The sequence below is a fragment of the Spermophilus citellus genome, assembly GCF_964194105.1.
Source record: "Spermophilus citellus genome assembly, chromosome: X".
Classification (NCBI taxonomy): Eukaryota; Metazoa; Chordata; class Mammalia; order Rodentia; family Sciuridae; genus Spermophilus; species Spermophilus citellus.
Genome location: NC_138190.1, coordinates 91367435 through 91389084, shown reverse-complemented (window position 1 = coordinate 91389084; position 21650 = coordinate 91367435). Strand labels below are relative to the sequence as shown.

Sequence of the window (21650 nt, the reverse complement as noted above, 5' to 3'; positions counted from 1 at the left end):
TACAAATATTAGTAAATCCTGGAAACAGTCTATACTTTTAGGTAATTGTCTTTTATAGTTTGTGAAGTACTTTCTTTGTGTTCAATGAAGTTAAGTATTATTAACCACATTTTGAAAATTAGAAGACTAAATCCCCATGAGTTTGTACAATATTTCTAATATTAGGAAGCTATAAAGTGTGGAAGCTGGGACTTAAATCTGGGTTTTCTGTATTCAAAGCAGCGACACACCCTGCTTCTCATTGAATTATAAGTGAATTTTGGTCATACTTGGTTCATTTTGACAAAGCTTTACAGAGCAAACTCTGCCACTTACAGATTTTGGAAAATGGAAAAAAACAGAAACAACAACAACAAACACCTCATGTGGATTTTCATGGCTCTCTGGCAGCTTATGAAACTTGGACTCTATTTTTTTTCTTTAAATTCAGTTGGAAGTAATCGTAGTCATATTAATAGAAAGTTTCTCTTCCTATAATAGACTGAAATGTATCCAGGCAATAAAGGTGTGTGTGTGTGTGTGTGTGTGTGTGTGTGTGTGTGTGTGTAAAATAAAATGACACCTAATAATCTGAATAATTATAAAGCCATCTCCTGTTGTTATGTAAATTCTCTGAGTATATCAGTTTTATACAGGCAATGTTGACTGCTATTCTCAAAATTTATAAATGTGAATCTGCTCTCCAGAGAGATGGCTTACCAGTGATCACTAAGTGACAAAGGCAGAGGAGGGATCCAGCTTCTTTTGGGACTCTAACAAATTTTTCAGTGGATCCTGTTATTTTTGTAATTTTCACTGACTATTTGACTTCACCAAAATATGCTTTTTCCTGTCAGGGTTTAGCATTATTTGATAGTTTGTCAAGAAGAAAATGACTTTGAGGTTTATAATTTAGCTTGGGAAAAAATCTATGAAAGGAAGATTAGACCCTTTACCAAGTGAGAAGTGAGGTGAAATAATGGGTCCTCTGTCCAAATTTCTTCTTCTCTTTGGATCCTTTAAACTTTCCTTTTGGTGAGGTTGCTTGCAGCAAACAGTTTTCATTTGTTGAACCATCCAAGTCACTCTTTGGTAATCAGTGATATATGATGTTATGCTATGGTAAAATGTAGAGGAGTGCATTATGGTACTTTGCATTTAAAATGTCAGCATATAATATACTGACACACTGTAGCATTTGTTCATAATTCATGATCAGGGCATGCAAACATTTCAATTTAAGGGTCTGTCTGTACCTCATTATATTACAATGAAACCAGAACATTCACTAGTTTAGACCTTTGAAATAACTAATCTCCACAGAATGACACATTCTTAATTTTAAATAGTTTCCTTTGTTCAATTAATGTGATGTTTGACCTTTATTTAAGTCCATGTATTTTATTGTATTGTGTTTACTGGGCTCTCATCATCAAGAACCACTGAATAGTTTCTCAAACTTAAAAGTGAATATTATATTGTGGTATTATGCCAATGGTGACATTCTATAGTTGGCTTTATAATTGTGTCATATCTTTTTGTTTCCTATAGTTCATTGTGTAAATCAGTACACCAAAATTTATAACTCTAAGGCAGCAAATGTTAATATTACTTGAGTCAATTCACCCAGAAGAGTTTAAGTTTATAGAACATTAATTTTAGTTTTTTTAAGGAAATAGTTTTCCGTAAGATCTTCTATTACCATATGTTGTTACTATACATCCTGAAGCACATACTGTTAATCTGTGCATATGGATTTATGCTCCTAGGAAAATGGTGATAGTGAAAGATTGCTTTCGGTGAAACATGTTGACTCAGGCTTGTAATCCCAGCTCCTCAGGAGGCTGAAGCAGGAGGGTCTTATATCTGAGGCCAGCCATAGGATCTTAGTAAGACCCTGTCACAAAGTGAAAAATGTGAAAGAATAGTGATGCAACTCATTGATAGAGCATCTCTGCATTCAATCCCTAGTACCCAGGGTGTGGAATATTGCTTCAGTAATTTCTCCAGTAATAAATCTAATATTAGCTCAGACACCCATGGAAGATTGCTTCAGTAATTTCTCCAGTACTAAATCTAATATTTGCTCAGACATCCAATCCAAAGTCCTCACCTCTTATTTCCTCTATGCCATTAAAAATCTGAATGAACACAGGCTTCCTCTTCTGACTTTATCTAATTTAAAAAGGCCACCCTGTTAAAGTTGGAGACAGCTGATTATGTCACCTTGACTTTATACTCCTGTGTGCTTTGAAGTATTGTTCTTCAATTAGAAAATCAGCTCTTTTCCCACTCCTAAAATGCAGGGAATCTGGTTTGGTCTCCCTACCTGTATTCTGTAGTGTACTTTTGTATACTTGGTCAAAGTCATACTTACCTCTGTCTTCATAGTGGACTGTCTGTCTCTATTTCTCTGTCTCTGATCTTTATTATTCTCATCTCTTCTTTCCTTCTGCCAATTTTGGATTTGGTTTGTTCTTTTTTTAAGACCTTGAGATGGATGCATATTATATTATTTGAGATCTCTCTCTCTCTCTCTCTCTCTCTCTCTCTCTCTCTCTCTCTCTCTCTCCTCTCCTCTCTTCTCTCTTCTCTCTTCTCTCTTCTCTCTTCTCTTCTCTCTCTTCTCTCTCTTCTCTCTCTCTCTCTCTCTCTCTCTCTCTCTCTCTCTCTCTCTCTCTCTCTCTCTTACTGGGGATTCAAACCAGGGTCACTTTACCTTTACTTCACCATTCCTTTTTGTTTTGTGACTGGGTTTTGCTAAGTTGCTAAGTGTGATGTCAAATTCGTTATCCTCCTGCCTCAGCCTCCTGCGTTGCAGGGATCACAGACTTGTGCCACAATGCCTGGCTAAGTTATTATCTCTCTTACTCTCTGTAACCCACATTCTAACTTTCTAATAAGCCAACCCCAACAGGGGGAAAGCTACATGATCATATTAATCACAGGAATTAACAAAGTTTGTAGATATACTTGTTCAAATTGTTGTAGTTATGAAAGAGTATGTTTCTTAGAATATCATTTTTGAAAATATGAGTCATGACTAAAACAAAGGAACTTATACTTTATTCTCTTCCTTGCTTCTAAAAATATAGAACTCCCATGAGCTTACTTAAAGACTTTTTTCTAAGTTGAAATCATTAATTTACATTCATTGGTGCAAATTAGCTAATACTTGCTTGTTTTATCAGAATTTGATTACATCTGTTTACACATCATCACTTTCACAATACTGTAGTTTTGCTTTGGGGAAAACTTCATTATACCTCCAAATTTTTAGTTTCTTAAATTCTCTAGAGAAGAGTAGTTTCTAAATGTAATTTATCTGATGTGGACTTGATTACTACTCCTTGTCAATACTGACTGCTTCAAAGACTCCTTTTGTTCCTCAACATATTTTTCTCTATTATATGTACATTAAAATAGTTTAGCCCCTAAACACACACACAAACGCACATGCTCATGCAGGCACACGCACCAGGCCCTTATGTGCATTGATTAATATTATAAAACCTGGGCTACTATCTGATTTAACTTATATGTTACAGTTATATAGTGTTGAAAGAGAGAATGACCGAGAAAAGAAAGAAAGTTTAAAGGAAACCAGGAGTGATTTTCAGAATTATGTTATCGAAACAACAGGATTAAGTTAATGTTTATTCTTTTACATAAATGGAAATAATTGTAGATAGAATTGAAAAAAATAAGATTTGCCAAATTATGTTCTTTAGATTATGACAATAATAAGTATTAAAAAATCAACTATATATATTTGTATACAGAACTGGAGTGAAAGATGCAATTTCTGTAGAGGACTCATGTATGGCTTAGGTTTTTTTTTTTTTTTAATTTTTACTAGGTACTGAGGGACCTTTATTTATTTCTTTGTTTGTATATGGTGCTGAGAATTGAACCCAGTGCCTCATATATGCTAGGCAAGCGCTCTACCATTGAGCCACAATCCCAGCCCACTTATGGCTTAGTTTTTACTAATTCAATACAAATCTATTTCAAAGAAACAGTGAACAAGAATATATCGATATTTTCATTCTTATTTTCAAAAATTATATCCTCATACACTAATACAAAAGAAAAGGGTAAAGTGTATACTGTGCCATAATTATAGTTGTTGAATTCATAGTAACTAAACAATAATGGGGATGGTGAGCTGTTCTGAGTAGTATTACTGGCAGAGATGAATAATTCTCTAGTTTACAAAATTTGGGGTATGATTATGATGAGTCCCCCCACATACCAGAAGTGGCAATACATGTTGTCAGTACTGGAGTAGGCAAAAAATTATGATTTATGGGACTAGCTGTGGGTCTTACTTGGTTCACCACGAAAACTGTTTCCATAGAGGATTTAAATGAACCCAGCTGGCTTAGTATTCTGTGAATTGCCATAGTCATTTTCTGAGTTTAATCTTATGACTGATTTTGTAATTCTCACAGTGGGGGAAAGTTGACAACATGAACAGCATTTAGTGAATATAATTAGTAAGTTTGAAAACAAATGCCTTTTTATTCTATAAAAGCTCTGTTCAAAGGGGATTTCAACCCTGTGTGAAGCTGTTGTTGAAAACACATGGCTGCAGGGCTGAGAATGTAGCTCAATGGAAGAGCACTTGCTTGGCATACACAAGGTCCCTGGGTTCGTTCCCCAGCAACACACACACACACACACACACACACACACACACACACACACAAATAAAAACACCAAATACAAACCCATGGCTACAGTTATACAAACTGATTTTCATGTCAAATGAAGCTGTCCTACTGCAGGCATTGTGCAGTCTTAACAAGGAGAACCAATGACCATGGAAGGTGGTTTATAAAGTGGCAGTTAATGTGAACATAAAACTCTGTGGTAATTTTGGAGAATCTAAGAATTATTTATATTCATTTAAATTCCTTTTAGTTAGAACTTAGGTAGCTAGTTGATCATATTTATTGAGGCTTTACTCTCTGTGGAAACCAGTGTTAGATATTTTGCAGGGATAAAGAGAAATAAAACATATATCTCCAGTCCTTGGATTGCTTATGAGCTAGTTGTTAGATATAGAACATTGTAATACTAAAGCAAGAGACAGGAGAGAACACAGTGTGTGTGTGTGTGTGTGTGTGTGTGTGTGTGTGTGTGTGTAAAGCAGAATGGATTTTATATTAATAACACACATGAAAAATAAATAGTGTTGTTCATAAACACTGGCTAACTAACTACAAGACTATACAGTACTCTGCTAGATGATATCCCACACTGAAAAACTGCTCTACCTCTTTGTAAAGGAAAAGAACAATATACAATACTGGCCCCATTTATAACATTGACTTCACTTCTCTTATACAAATAATATTTTCAGTCTTACTTTTCTTGACTTATTTCATGGGGGCAAGCACAAATCCTTGCCCTTCTTTGATTTTTCCCCCTTCGTTTCCTGCCCCCCATTTAAAATCTTGATTTGCATGCTACTCTCTTTCCTCTCACACTATTTTAGTTTTTTTGTGGGGGAACTGGTGATTGAACTCAAGGGTACTCGACCACTGAGCCTCATCCCCATCTCTATTTTATATTTTATTTAGAGACAGGGTCTCACTGAGTTGCTTACATCCTCACTTTTGCTGAGGCTGGCATTGAATTCAGAATCCACCTGTATCAGCCTCCTGAGCCACTGGGTTTACAGGCAAGCGCCACTATGCCTGGCTAATAATGGTATTTTTAAAAATGTTTCTCAAATTACTATTTTCTACATATAAATAAATGTCATTAGTTTTTATTTTTAAATAAAACTCATCAGGACGTTTTCCAAAACTATAAAAATGATACTACTCTATGACTGTTCTATGCCATATCCCTTCTGATTCAATAATTATGTAGAACCATCATATTTCTCTCATGAAGAGGCTGTCATGAAATTTTTGAGATAAATAATAATTAAGAAGGTTTCTGTTTAACATTTAGTATGAGGGATCGCTTTAGAATCCAAGCATCCAGGAATGAGGAAATATAAGGTGTGAGAAGGGTTATTGTTTTAGGAAAGGAGCTCAAATCTTCAAATTCAAACAAGTGAGAAGGTGCACTTATTAAAAAAGAATACTTGGAAATTTGTGCTTAAGGAAATAAAGTATTATAAGCTACATTCAAATATTTGGGGGAAACATGAAGATACTGAATTGCAAGGATTTTTCATCAGTCACAGACTGGCCCATTCAGATCCCTTCTTGATTCCAAATTTCAGGTTTTTTGAAATATATGAGAAAGACCAGACTATTAATTGATATCTTAAAGCATCTCCTTAGGACTTTTATTGGGTTTTTATATTGTTATTTTATCAGAAGTCAAATGTGTTCATGGTTAATAGAGCTTGAACCTAACCAAGCTTCTTTTTTTTAATTTTAAATTTATTTATTTATTCAAATTTGTTATACATGACAGCAGAATTCATTTCAATTTATAGTACACATATAGAGCACAATTTTTCATGCCTCTAGTTGTTCACAAAGTAGATTCATATACCATTCATGTCTGCATACATTATCTTAGTGTAATTATGTCCATATCATTCCATCATCTTTCGTACCCTAATGTGCCTTCTCTTTTCCTCCCTAGCCTTTGCCCTATCTAAAGTTCCTCCATTTCTCCCATGCTGCCCCCATCCCCATTATGGATCAGCATTCACATATCAGATAAAACATTTGGCCTTTACTTTTTTTGGAATGGCTTTTTTTACTTAGCATAATATTCTCTAACTCCATCCATTTACCTACCAATTCCATGATTTTTTAAAAATATTTTTAAAATTGTCAGTGTGCCTTTATTTTATTTATATGTCATGCTGAGAATCAAACGCAGTGCCTCACACATGCTGGGGAAGCACTCTACAACTGAGCTACAACTCCAGCCCAAATTCCATGATTTTATTCTCTTTTAATGCTGAGTAATATTCTGTTGTGTATATGTATACCACAGTGTTTTTTTAAATCCATTCATCTACTGAAGAGCATCTAGCTTGGTTCCACAATTTAGATTGTGAATTTTGCTGCTATAAACATTGATGTGGCTGTGTCCCTGTAGTATGCTGTTTTTAAGTCCTTTGGGTATAAACGCAGGAATGTGATAGCTGGGCCAAATGGTTGTTCCATTCCCAGTTTTCCAAGGAATCTCCATACTGCTTTCCATTTTGGCTTCACCAATTTTCAGTCCCACTGGCAATGTATGAGTGTGCCTTTTCCCCCACATCCTCACCAACACATATTATTGTTGGTATTCTTAATAACTGCCATTCTGACTTGAGTAAGATGAAATCTTAGAGTGGTTTTGATTTGAATTTCTCTAATTGCTAGTGATGTTGAACATTTTTTCTTATGTTTGTTGATTGATTGTATATCACCTTCTGAGAAGTGTCTGTTCAGTTCCTTGGCCCATTTATTGTTTGGGTTATTTTTGCTCTAAGTTTTTTGAGTTTTTATATATCCTAAAGGTGCTCTATCTGATGTGCAAGTGATAAGACTTTGCTCCAATTCTGTAGGCTTTCTATTCACCTCACTGATGATGATGATGATGATGATGATGATTTTGCTGAGAAGAAGCTTTTCAGTTTGAATCCATCCAATTTATCAATTCTTGATTTTATTTCTTGTGCCATACGAGTCGTATTAAGGAAGTCAGGGCCTAATCCAACATGATGAATAATTTGGCCTACTTTTTCTTCTATTAGGCGCAGTGTCTCTGGTTTAATTCCTAGGTCCTTAATCCACTTTGAGTTAAGTTTTTTGCATGGTGAGGGATAGGGGCTTAATTTCCTTTTGCTGCATATGGGTTTCCACTTTTATTGCACAATTAGGTAGGTGTAGGAAAGTTGAACTTTATGGAAAGTATAGGTTTCATTTGAAAAGATATTGTTTTCCAAAGTGTTCAAATCATTTTTATTTATATGATTAAATTAAGTAAAGTCAGGGTAAAGATGAGGAATAAAGGGAATTGCTGATAAAATAATAACTGGGTGCATGCATTGTAGAAGACAATTTGGTACAGTCTAGAAATGTTGAAGGAACAATACCCAGATCTGCTAAATCAGGACTCTTGACAGATGTACGAGAGTGATCACACCATCAAAGGTCATATCAACAAAGTAAAAAGACTACACACAGAAATGGAGAATAAATTTGTGAATTAGGTATCCAATAACAAGCTAATATGCAGAATATGTGAAGAACTCCTATGACTTGATAACACAAAAACAAGGAACACAGTTAAAAAATAGGCAAAGGACTTTTTTTATTGATTGTTCAAAACATTACAGAGCTCATGATATATCATCTTTCATGCATTAGACTCAGTTGGGTTTTGAACTCCCATTTTCACCCCAAATACAGATTGCAGAATCACAACTGTTACATACATTATTACATAATGGCATATTAGTGACTGTTGTATTCTGCTACCTTTCCTATCCCCTACTATCCCCCCTCCCCTCCCCTCCCCTCCCCTCCCCTCCCATCTTCCCTCTCTACCTCCTCTGCTATTGTTCAATTCTCTCCCCTTTTTTCCCGCCTCCCCCTTGCCCCTCATAACCTCTTATAATTTTGTGTATCATTGAAGGTCTCCTACCATTTCCATATGCTTTCCCTTCTCTCTCCCTTTCTCTCCCCCCATTCGTCTTTGTTTACTGTTAGTCTTTTCCTCATGCTCTTCCTCCCTGTTCTGTCCTTAGTTGCTCTCTTTATATCAAAGAAGACATTTGGCATTTGTTTTTAGGGCTTAGCTAGCTTCACTTAGCATAATCTGCTCTAATGCCATCCATTTCCCTGCAAATGCCATGATCTTATTATTTTTTAGTGCCGAGTAATATTCCCTTGTGTGTATATGCCACATTTTTTTTTATCCCTTCATGCATTGAAGGGCATCTAGGTTGGTTCCACAGTCTAGCTATTGTGAATTGTGTCGCTATAATCATTGATGTGGCCTTATCCCTATAGTGCGCTCTTTTAAGGTCCTCAGGGAATAGTCCGAGAAGGGCGATAGCTGGGTCAAATGGTGGATCCATTCCCAGCTTTCCCAGGAATCTCCATACTGCTTTCCAAATTGGCCTCACCATTTTGCAGTCCCACGAGCAGTGTACAAGTGTCCCCTTTTCCCCACATCCCCGCCAACACTTATTGTTGTTTGACTTCATAATGGCTGCCAATCTTACTGGAGTGAGATGGTATCTTAGGGTGGTTTTGATTTGCATTTCTCTGATTGCTAGAGATGGTGAGCATTTTTTCATGTACTTGTTGATTGATTGTATGTCCTCCTCTGAGAAGTGTCTGTTCAGGTCCTTGGCCCATTTGTTGTTTGGGTTATTTGCTATCTTATTGTTTAATTTTTTGAGTTCTTTAGGCAAAGGACTTTTTAAATCGATATTTCTCCAAGAAGATATAAGCATGTGAAAAGTTGTTCACCATCACTAATTATTAGGAAAGCACAAAAGCACAATGAGATACTACTTTGTAGCTATTAAAATAATTGCTGTCAAAACTAAACCACAAAACAAGTGTTGGGAAGGATTTGTGGAAATTGAGATCCTTATATATTACTAGTAAGAGTGTAAGATGGGAAACTGTATGGTAGTTATCACAAAATTAAGTACAAAATTATTGTATAATTCAGTGATTTTACTTCTGGGTATATACATAAAGTCATGAAAGTAGGGATTCCAGTGATTGCACAGTAATATTCAGAATAGTATTATTATTTTAATTTTTTTTAGTTGTTGATGGACCGAATATCTTTATTTATTTTTATTTAGTGCCAAGGATCGAACCCAGTGCAACAAATGTGCAAGGCAAGTGCACTACCACTGAGCCACAACCCCAGCCCAGCATTATTTATTTTTTTAATATGAAACGCTTCATAAATTTGCATGTCATTCTTGTGCAGGGGCCATACTAATCTTCTCTGTATGGTTCCAATTTTAGTATATATGCTGCCAAAGCAAGCACAACATTATTTTTAATAACAAAAAGTTGGAAATGATCCAAATGTCCATGGATAGATGAATGGACATACAAAGCTTAGTGCATAGGTATAATTGGATAGTATTCTGCCTTAAAGAATAATGAAATTATAGGTGCTGGAGAGATGTAATTCAGCTGTAGAGCACCTGCATATCATGTGGGAGGTCCTGAATTTCATCCACAGCACCACCAAAATAATAAATAAAAGAATGAATTTCTGGTACATGCATATGTGATCCTTGAAGACATTTACAGTGTGAAATAAACCACACACAGCACGACAGATATTGTATGATTCTGCTTATTTGAGAGTTACCTAGAATAGTCAAATTCATAGATACAGAAAGTAGAGTAGTGGTTACCAAGCATTAAGGAGAGAGTAGGATGAAATGTTTGTGTTTAATGGGAACAATTTCAGTTAGGGATGATAAGAAGTTCTGGAGATGGAAAGTGGTGATGGGTGTACAACAGTGTCAATGTACTTAATGCCATTGAACTATACACTTAAAATGGTTAAATGATATATTTTATATGTATTTTACTTCAATGAGAAAGGATGTTAACAACAGGATTATCTGTAATAATATCTGAAATAATGATTTCCCTATGCCCCCTGCTAAAAAAAAAGTAAGTGAAAAGTCCTTAAGGAAAATTTTCAACAGGAAAATATAACTAAAATTAGTTATATAGCAAAATGGTATGTAGCAGTGGAAATTAATGAATGAATATAGCCACTAGCATCTGCATAGTTAAAAAACATGACTAACTTTAAAATGCTGAATTCTAGTTATGCTTTCCAAATAATACATGTCTTAAACCATTTAGTTTGCTCTAATCTTTGGAACTATGTATGGAGAAAACAGCAATAGGAAACTTATTATTTGACCCACTCCAAAGGCTAATACAAACAATTTTGTTATTTCCTTTATTTTATTATATTGTGTGTGTGGGGTCTCACTCTTTTGCCCAGGGTGGCCTTGTACTCGAGATCCTCCTGTCTCAGCCTCCCAAGTATTTGGGATTACAGGCATGCACCACCATGACTAACAGTTTTAAGTAAAATACTCATTGTAATAAAAGTTAAATGTTTTAGCTAATTGTTTATATCTGAGAAGAAACCATTTAATACCCAAGAGATATTCTTGTTCATAAACTATTTCTATACCAATTTAAAATAATTTGATTTCTATTAAATCTGTTCTCAGAAGAGTTTCTATTTAGTAAACCTAATATAGACAGGTTGATTAATTGAAAACACTTGAAAGTAGCAGAACAACTTTTCTTTGTTAAGTATAGACATATTTCATTAATTTATTCTGGGCTTTCCAAAAATGAGTACAAATAGTTGTTGATTTGCCACTGGTCACAGCTACATTAGGCTAATGCACTTGCAGCATTTTCTCCTTGAATAAGTGGAACTAGAAAGGAAAATACTGAGAGGTGGAGCAGAAAGTGTAGGAAAGCAGTAATTGTCTTCTCTGAGAAGCTAACATCATGAATGCCCTGGTGGGCCTGAAGGTGGCAATTGAGATGAATCCTTATTCCATTTAATGTTGTCATGATTTCAAGTTTAAGCTGTCCTTTCACAGATTGCTACAATAAATTAAGCTAACAAGTGTAAAACTCTTAAATTGCTTGACTTTTTATGCAGTTGATATCATCTGTTCCCTTTTTGTTGGCAATACCATTATAAGACCAAAATCAAGAGTGTAAAAAAGGGACAATCGGGCCTACATAAAGAATTAAGACATCTTTCCACCATAAATTACATTTGGCTGAATTAATGTCAGTCCTGGTCATGTAGGACCCCCAAAAAGGCATTTTTGGTTACAGATTTAGAAATAAAGCCAGGAAAACGTGTATTAAACCTGTCTGGTCGTAGCTACAAAGCTAATGTCTTTATGGTAATTGCAATTCTTAGAAATATATTACCTTTCTCAATGTTATTGCAATGTGTGGTGGTGTTGAAGAAAGCAATAATTTGTAAACAACCCTTGGCAGAGAGCAAAGAACTTAATTTTGTTTAAATAAAGGAGACTAACATTAGAATTCATGTGCTGTATGAAGACTGGCAAGCAGTACTAGTTGTTTTGATATATGCACTGGAGCATTCATGATTGCTTAAATATTAACTGTTCCAAGAATATACAAACATAATAGAGGGAAAAGAAGCCATGATTAGGAAAATTTTTACTAAAGCTTATAAAGTTGAATTACCTGATTGTATCGGTTGATGGTTTTGTTTCAATGGCTCAACCAGATTTTTTACTGTATTTCAGTATTTCTTTTTCAAGGACTGTTCAATATAAATGTGTGCTGTGATGTGTTGCTATATGTTAGGGCTATTTCCTTGATACAGAGGGATGAGGAAATTCTGGGTTTTTCTGAGTATGGGACCTGTTAGGTTTGCCAAGATCCATGAGACCATTTCTGTAAATATCATGTAATAGGAGGAGATCTGAAAGGGCTTCCTTCTGATACAGTCTTGTAGATGTGGGAAGTTATCTCACACTAATGTTTTAATACACTTTGATAATAGATCTGTTTAAGTGTGCCCAGAAACGTTTCCTTAAGTGATAACATTTCATTTCTTTCAGTGTGAATCAGTTTTTGTCTCAGATATGCATTCAACAGCAATTTGTGCAAGAGCATGGTGCTCCCCCCGTGCATTTCTGCCTCTTTCCAGAAGAGCACCCATTTCATGAGGCTGGATGGATATTTACTCCTATAATCCTTCTTATCCTTCTCTGCACCACTTTACATTTGAGGTGTAAGATTGCTTTTGGGCAGTGGTATTAGGCCTACTGCTTTGTCGCAATATAATATGTAATGCACTAACTGAGCAACATCCTCACACTTGACTTTCAACCCTGAATGGGAATGCTGAGACTGGTAATGCAGTACCAGCATATGCCAGTTGAAGTCCAAGGATAGTGTTTCCTCCTTTCCTTTCCTTATTCTTTATATACACACACTGTGGTCTGATTTCATATAAGTGAACTGTTTAGTATAAGGGTAAAGATATTAGGCTTCTAAAAGTCAATGCAATGGCAGTGAAACTCAGACATGTAAAATTCATTAATAGTTTATGAACTTTGATGTTAAGCACTGAACTCTGTTATCTGCAACATAAAGTTTTGTATTCTGATTCAAAATTCCTGGGTAAATATCTGAGCAATAATTTAAATGTGCCAATAAGAAGCAAATTTGCAGCCGGTGTTAGCTTAGAAAGCATGGATGATATGCCATTTTATCTAGTCCATCACTCTGCTGATCATAGTATAGTAGACAAAATTCACTATAGAGTTATTTAAGTGTGTTTTAATACACTTTCAGGTGAAGGATGAGAGTGAGTTTGGAAGACTTATGAACATGTATCTGAAATCTTCACAACATGGGGCATGCCATTTGGCTCATCTCTCCTTGCATTAGTAGATGCTAAATTATGGTATAAATCAGTCTCATTTCTTTTATTAATGAGTCAAGAATATTCAGAGCAATTCTATCCCTCATAATCCACAAATTGCTACATAATTCTCTAGTTGTAAATTGACTTCAAGCTTTGAAAACATGTTGACAATTCAACTTGTTATGTTTAAAAGTAATTGTAAGAGTGCCCAGGAAATATGAAGATAATTCCCAAGCACCTTCTCATCTGGAAATTTCCTTCACGTTTGCCTTAGTGGCTCTCAGATTTATCTCCCTAACACATTAAAATACAAAATGTGAGACCAAAACCTCAAAGTTTCTGATTCACTTAATTTGATCCCAGATTCCAAAATTTGTATTTCTAATAAGTTCCCAGGTAAGGCTGAGACTCTTGGTTCAAGGATCACAGTTTGAGAACCAATAAAGTAGTCAGTGTCCATGAATTCTCAGTTGTTCATTCTTATTTCTTCCAGTGCTTATTCCCCTCAGGCCTAATTATGCTGAACTTATTTAAGATGATAATTATAATAACTTTTGTCACTAGCCTCACCATTTTCCAGCTGCTGGCTCTGCTGCCCCCTCTATTATCCAGTTATTATCCACAGTCAATATTTTGAATAAATTATCCTTACATGTTACCTCCTCTCTCTGGCTACCCATTCCTTTTAATTTTGTATCCTTTGCACTGTACTGCAACATTGCTTGAAGGACACTAAAGATTTCTCTAATCATCAAATTAGCTCTAATCATCATTGACTTATCTATAGTATTTATTCATTCAACATTAGTGAAAAAAATTGATAACAGTCCTAATTTTTCAGGAGGTCACAATCTGTTGGATGAGACTGATTGTCTAAACAGAATTATATATTTTGGATAAATGCTATAACTAGAATATATAAACCACTTTGAGACAACAAAAGCAGAATTACTCATTCTATTCAGGGATGTTAAGAAAGGCTCCTTACTAGTAACCCTGTTACCTTTGAATGATCCTTCTCCTCTTCATAACCCATGAATCTTAATGCAGTCCTGTAGGTATGAATCAAATACCCAGTGTGTGTAAGCAACCACACTAGGTAATTACACTAACCCTTATTCGCGGTGTGAATTAGGTTAAACTGATTATGTGCTATGTCTTACCTTTAAAATGACCATATTAATAACTAACTTGCTGAATTGCATCAAGAATGTAAAAGAAAAGTGATATAAATCACTTATCAAAGTGTTTGACACATAGGCACCTGATAGATGGGTAATGAATGCTGGTCCCCCTCCCCCATTTAAGGGGGGTAATATGCTACCTTCTAATGAAGAGAGGAGGGCCTTCTGAGTTGATAAGGAACACAAGTAATTGGGTAGAAATCTTCACCCATTTTTGCAATCTACAAATACATATTGAGTGCCATTTTCTAGATGCTGAATAGATAAAGTGAACAGGACAGACCAAAACAAAACCACAACAACAAAACCTTTTAGTTGTGTCTGGCCTAGCTAAAATAGAGCTGAGAGTGGGAAAGGCATAAAACCAAACATGAAATCATAGTTGTAATAAGGGGACCACACCATACAGGGACTTAAGTGATGGTGATTTACTCTATGTGAAGATGGGAAGCTAAGGTAGGCTCTTGTAACTTCCAATTTGGATAATGATTGTGGTTATGATAATGTATTACCTTATTCAGATTTTGGGGGGGGATAACAGGAATTGAACCCAGGATCACTTAACCAGTGAGCCATATCCCCAGTCTTTTGTATTTATTTTTATTTTGAAGCAGGTTCTCCCTAAGTTAATTAGGGATTCACTAATTTGCTGATGGTAGCAATGAACTTGAGATCCTCTTGTCTCAGCCTCCCAAGCTCATAGAATTATAGTTGGGTGCCACTACCTGTAGAATCCTTATTGCTTTCTACTAATGTGTCTGTGAGCATTGGTACTTATTTAATGCCTATTTTATAATTCAGCTTTTTATGAGCCCAGCATCATAGAACTATGAAATGGTGAGTCAGACTTTAAACTTGGTTTCAGCTGAATGCAAATTCTGTGCTCAATAATTATTGTGAACAGAAAATTTAGTATTATGTAAATTTTTGAGACCCATTAACATTTTTTTAAAGAAGGGAGTGATATGGCCATATATATGTTTAAGATCCATAGCATGGTTAAATCATGTTGGATACAATGAAGCAGAAAGAGAGTTCATGACCACTTCCTCAAGACAGTGTGTCTACATAGCTGATACCTCTGTTTAAAATATTACTGACAGGGGCTGGGTTCATGACTTAGTGGTAGAATGCTCGCTTGGCATGTGTGAGGTACTGGGTTTAATTCTCAGCACTATATATAAGTAATGAATACAATAAAGGTTTATCACCAACTAAAAATATATTTAAAATATTACTGACATCTCCTTTCTAAAAGCCAGCTCACTCTAGAATCATCATTTTCCTTTTCTGGGCATAATACATCATTCTTTTAATCATAATGACTTTAAAGCTTTTGGAATCTTTTTTCCCTTTTTCTTGTACCATCATTCATTGAATAAATCCTGCTGCCCCCAATGACTCTCAAGTTTGTCTTTGCCTTTTTGTGTGCCTATTCTAGTTATTATTCTTTTTTAATATTTTTAGTTGTAGATGAACACAATATTTTATTTATTTATTTTTATGTGGTTCTGAGGATCAAACCCAGTGCCTCACACATGCTAAACAAGTGCTCTACCACTGAGCCACAACCCTAACCCCCTAGTTATCATATTTAATTTTACTAATCTTTGAAATTTGCCACTAAATTACTTTTATACCATGTCTTTTCTATATAATTTTATAATAATTTCCACTAAGTTCTGAACTGGAAGCTTTAAAGGTACCATACCTTATTATTTATCTATTATCTCTAGTATTAAGTACAGTCTCCAACTCACAGTGGGAAAAATTATAACTTATTCTAGAATTCACTTCCACCACTCTTAGCACATATGGTGTCCTGGAGAAGCTTCCCTCTGTAGTCAACGTGTGTGGGGGCATAAAAACAAGAGTAAAATTTAGAAGTATTACTTTATACTACACATGAGGGATTTTATGTGGAGAAAAACTTCTTTCATACACATTTATTGACTGCCTAGTAGGTTCTAGAATTCTCCTAGGTACTCTGTGTGTGTGTGTGTGTGTGTGTGTGTGTGTGTGTGGGGGTTTATAAACAGAGAGTCTCCCCTTGATAGAGCTCATATTGAGTACAAGAAACTACCATGTTGAAATGTTTACAGAGTAGAAGATGATCTAAAAAGTCCTAAGTCACTCCTAAGATAGCGAATTCTACAGAAATGAGGTGATACTTGGGTAGTATTCAACTGTAAAGTTATTTACTTGACAGAAAAAAAAAAAACAGAGAGAGATATGGGAGGACATTTAGACAAAGGAACTGTGCAAGACCACAGTAGTATGAAACTGTGGTATGTGGTTAGGGAGTTGTAATCAGACTGAAAGCAGCAGGAAGCAGGTTAGAAAAACAGAGAAAGACCTTCTCACAGTGGGTCTTATATGGAAAACCAAGAAGTTTGCCTTATTTCCCAGTAGATGACAGCAGCCTTTGCAATGGAAATTTTGAATGGGTCTTAATCAGTGTGAAAAAAAAATTAAACATTTGAAGAATAGTGTCTATGTGGAGAAGTTGAAATACCTGCATTTATTTGGTTCAGTTTAGAGATCAGGACCAAAGAGAAGCATACTTGACTCTGAGAGGTTGTTATAAAGAGGATAGTGACCAGTTATTTTCAGTTCGCACTGAGGACAAAGCAAGAAGAAATAGGCTTAAATCTTAGCTGAAGGGAAAATTACCTACAGGAGGGGTCCTTCACAGAAAGATGGAGTGTGACTGACGTAGATCATTAAAATGTTGTGTTGGACTGTCTGGCTGCATGCTGGTTTCTGTGTACTCAAACAGCCGATTTTAGAATTATGGGAAGACTGATGATTTTCAAACTTGAATAGGGTATTTAGAATAAAGAAATTTCTTAAGGGTCTATTATTTATTCAGATATTCTGCTATGTGCCCGAAAAAAGTTGTAATAATATATTTATGTTCGGAAAAGTTATTATTTCTTACACAGCATTCATATTCCTTTAAAAAAGAGAAATAATAAGAATTAGTTTTAGAAATAGGTATTGTTGTATTAAAGGTATTTTGTATTCATGTACCATTGCAGAAAGTTATTAAAGATCAGGTAGATATAATTAATTTAAATTCAGTTATTAATCTTTATGGGTAACATTTATTAGTCAGATGATTACAATGAAAACCACTACTTGGTTTATTAGCTGGTGGCACTTTGTCAGTTAAAACAGTGACTCACTCTTCTCACTGTTTTAATTTGTGGGTGAGTCATTTTTTAAAATAATATAAATGTTTTTTGCTTTTTCAAAAATGCTTAATTTCTGAAAACTGCTGTATGTGTGCTTTTTGTTGGAAAATGTATACAAGATGGAGAGTTGTAATCAGACTGAAAGCAGCAGGAGTGGCTATTATGTTCATCCTTCTGCTCCCTTAGTCAAGTGTCTGTCTTGTGGGCTGCCTAACAGTGAAAGGAAGAAAGAGATTTGCTTCTGGCTAGAGAAAACCTTGAAATGCTTAAGACTTAGGCAACCTTGGCAAGCACTGTTTGGATATTTGATGTTAATGTAAAATTTTAACATGACTTCAAGTTAATCAGGTATCAAATTGTAATCAATTTTATTTCCTAATAAACCATCCCAAACACTTTGGAAGTGATTTTGTACCTACTCAGATTGAATTACTTTTGCTGTGCCCCAAGAGATATTTATATCCAGCTAGTACACTTGCAAGAGCAAATTATTGGGTAAATGTCATTAACTAGTAGAATTGATGAAAGTGAATCTTTTTAGTTGCCTTCTGTGCTGACATTGAACAACACAATAGGGCCTTGGAGAGAGACAATAGCTAGTATCTGAATGATATAGACTAGGTAAGAGAGACGGAAGACATGATAATAAAAAGTAAATGTACTTCACTAAGGAAAAATTCTGTTCTGTTATATTTTAGTATTATGTATTTATTTTAAAATACTTGGTTTAAGGGTCATACACATAAAGATTTAAAATAATAGTTTATTTGTAATGATTTCCTGCCAGTTTGAAACATTAAAATGGAATCTGTGAATTTTTTTAAAAAAATTAAAAATTGGGCTGTGGATGTGGCTCAAGCAGTAGCGTGCTCACCTGGAATGTGTGGGGTGCTGGGTTCGATCCTCAGCACCACATAAAAATTAAAAAAATAAAGATATTGTGTCCACCGGAAACTAAAAAATAATTATTAAAAAAATTTCTCTCTCTCTCTCAAAAAATAAAAATAAAAATTGCAATTCAAATTAAGCAGTTTCTCTTCCAGACAAATGAAGATACTTCTCAGCTTGACCAGACAGGTGGTTGGCCACATTTGCATGTGTTTTGAAAGGAATATTATGATTCCAAAAAGCACATGTATTCTCTGTGAATGAGCCTTTCTGATTTCATCAGATACTAAGATATTTACTTAACTGAAAATGTTATGCTTCATTTATCTTTTTAAATTGTGACCATTGACTCTACTTAATTTCACAAGAAATTAACTTGTTAATGACAGATACTGAATATTTTAATAAAAAATTTTCTGAAAATTAAACTCTTTATAAATATATGCCAGAAGCTAAATTTTTAATGTAAAATGATAACACCCATGAGAAAGAAAAAGAAGAATATCACCCATAAAATTGACACATGAGCAGAATGCCATTTTTCTGTTTCCCTGTTTCCAGTATTAGTTATGTGCAGTTTTTAAAAACAAACATAGTGTCTTTTTAAAAATATTTTTAGTTGTAAATGGACACAATACCTTCATTTTGTTTATTTAGTTTCTGTTTTTGTTTTTTTTTTAAGGTGGTGCTGGGAATGGCACCCAGTGCCTCATGCATGCTAGGCAATCACTCTAACACTGAGCCACAACCCCATCCCAACCAGAGTGCGGTGTATATTTAGTGTCATTAAAAAACATGGTGGGTTTATAGTATTGTTTAGTATTTTATTCTTTGTTAGTTATTTTTGTTTGGTTCTCAACCAAATAAAACATAGATCACTTTCCTGCCTTTAGGAAGATGTACCTGAGTTTCTCTAAGCTCCTGTTGTTTTTAGGATTTTAGGATTTATGAGGCTAGCTAAATTTTTAAGAAAAAAAGAAACTGTTAATTTTCTTATTATTTGAAATGTACAATATATTCTGAAAATGATGTACTTTATACACAGATAGCACCCTAATCTCAGATAAAGACCCTTTGTCAGGAATGAGAGCCCCCCCCCAATTGAGTACTCAATAGCAGCTGGCTTTACTTAAATACAAATTGCCCTTGAGGTTTGTATTGTTTTTTGTTCTTATACCTTGTCCTTGAGGTGTGTTGTTCTATCTTTAAGTATTTAAAAGTACTTAGAGGATCTGTGTGCTAATGCCAAATTTCAAATATTTTACCTACATGGGATAAGGCAATCCTAGAAATTCTAAAAGAAATATTTAAGACCATTAGAACTATCAATATTATGAATCCCCTGGCCATTTGTATTTTTGCAGCCTTGAGATTAAAAGCTGTAGTACACAATAGATTCAGTAAGGGCCTGATTTATTAAGCGCTATTTTTTTCTTAGTCACTAAAACAATGAGGATTAATTTACTCTATAATTAGCTAAATATCCTCTGCAGTCTTTTCATAAACCTGTTTGTGAAGAATATTCATTTATCTTAAACAGAGTAATCTTTAACCCATCATCTAAGGATTATAGAATTAAAACATCTGAAAGAATGAAAAAAATTGATACTTCATGCTGTATTTATGCTTTGTTTCTAAGTAAATCCTTGATTTCTTTTGCAGCTTAGTGTACTATAAGTTATATTCAAGAAGGCACTAGAATCTCATATACACATTAAAGATTTTTTTATTTTTATAACTGTGACATGTTTAACCTGGTGTCTCTGAAAAATCAATGTAATATGTAAGCAGATACAGAAAATATTTCATGTTATCACAATTGTGTGGTCAGATTCCTTTTATAATTCTGAAAAGAGCAGCCTCCAGAATTATTGTCTGATGGCCCATGCAAGTAAAGGAGGGTAAAATGTACTTACTCTTACATTAATTTACATCAGTGATGGATAGAAATAAATACAATTTCACAAATGAATCCAGCTTTCAAGAATATATTTTTGTAATAAGCAAAGAACAGGAATGCTGCTAACATAAACACACATTAACTTAGACTATTACTATAAATACTTAAATGAATGCTTTTCTCTCATGGAAAGAATAGTTCATTTCCTATAATGATGCAGACATTTAAAAAAATATATATTAAGGTTTAATTTGGCACATTTGTTGGTCATATTTCTTGCTTTTATAATGTGATGCTTGTTTTAAACTCCACATCTTTGCCACTAGACCCCATTAACAATCTGCCCCTGAGTTTTTAAAAAAATTTAAGTGAGTTATAATGAATTGAATTCACTCATTCATTTGTTCCACTTTAAAAAGTCCATTTAAATTACTAAAAAAATTACTTAAATGTTTCTTGTTGTTTCCTTCCAGATTAGAGATACTAAATCAGCAGATCAAAAAACAACCCTTTTGCATTTTATTGCTGAAATTTGTGAGGAAAAATACCGAGATATCCTGAAATTTCCTGAAGAATTGGAGCATGTAGAAAGTGCAAGCAAAGGTAATTGATTTAGAACTGCTTTGAAACTATTCCTGGTCTACATATTAAATGATAATATTAAAGAATTTATAAACATTAATCATAAAAATATTTTTATTTGTTCACTGATATAAGAAATGCAGGAGATAGTTTTCATTAGTATGTATTTGATAGTGTTGTACATTTTAATAGCCTGTTTTTGTCTTCTTTTTGTAACAGTACTAAGTTAATAAGTATTCATATGTATGGTCAGACAATATGTTCATTCTTTAATTTGATAAGCAATTAAGGGCATTTTATGTTATATGTAGTATGGTATCTTTTAGTGATTTGAAAATTATCATAGAACCATTGTTCTTTGAATGTGTTTAAAATCTTAAAGTTGAGGAAAATAATTATATATATACACACATCCACATGAGTAACTGATAGAACAAGGATGAATGTGAGAAGGGTACATGAAAAATAATATCTTGTAGTTGAAATGCAGAAGAGAGTACTTTTGAA

The 21650-nt window shown here is 34.4% G+C and overlaps 1 protein-coding gene across 4 annotated transcripts in view; it reads left to right on the top strand.

Moving 5' to 3' along the window:
* DIAPH2 (diaphanous related formin 2) overlaps positions 1–21650 on the top strand; it is an 813387-nt gene that overhangs the window by 409612 nt on the left and 382125 nt on the right. For all 4 annotated transcript variants that reach the window (XM_081278193.1, XM_081278192.1, XM_081278190.1 and 1 more), the window contains one exon: positions 21035–21164. In XM_081278193.1, the coding sequence (XP_081134319.1) occupies positions 21035–21164 (130 nt within the window). The remainder of the gene's footprint in view (positions 1–21034; positions 21165–21650) is intronic.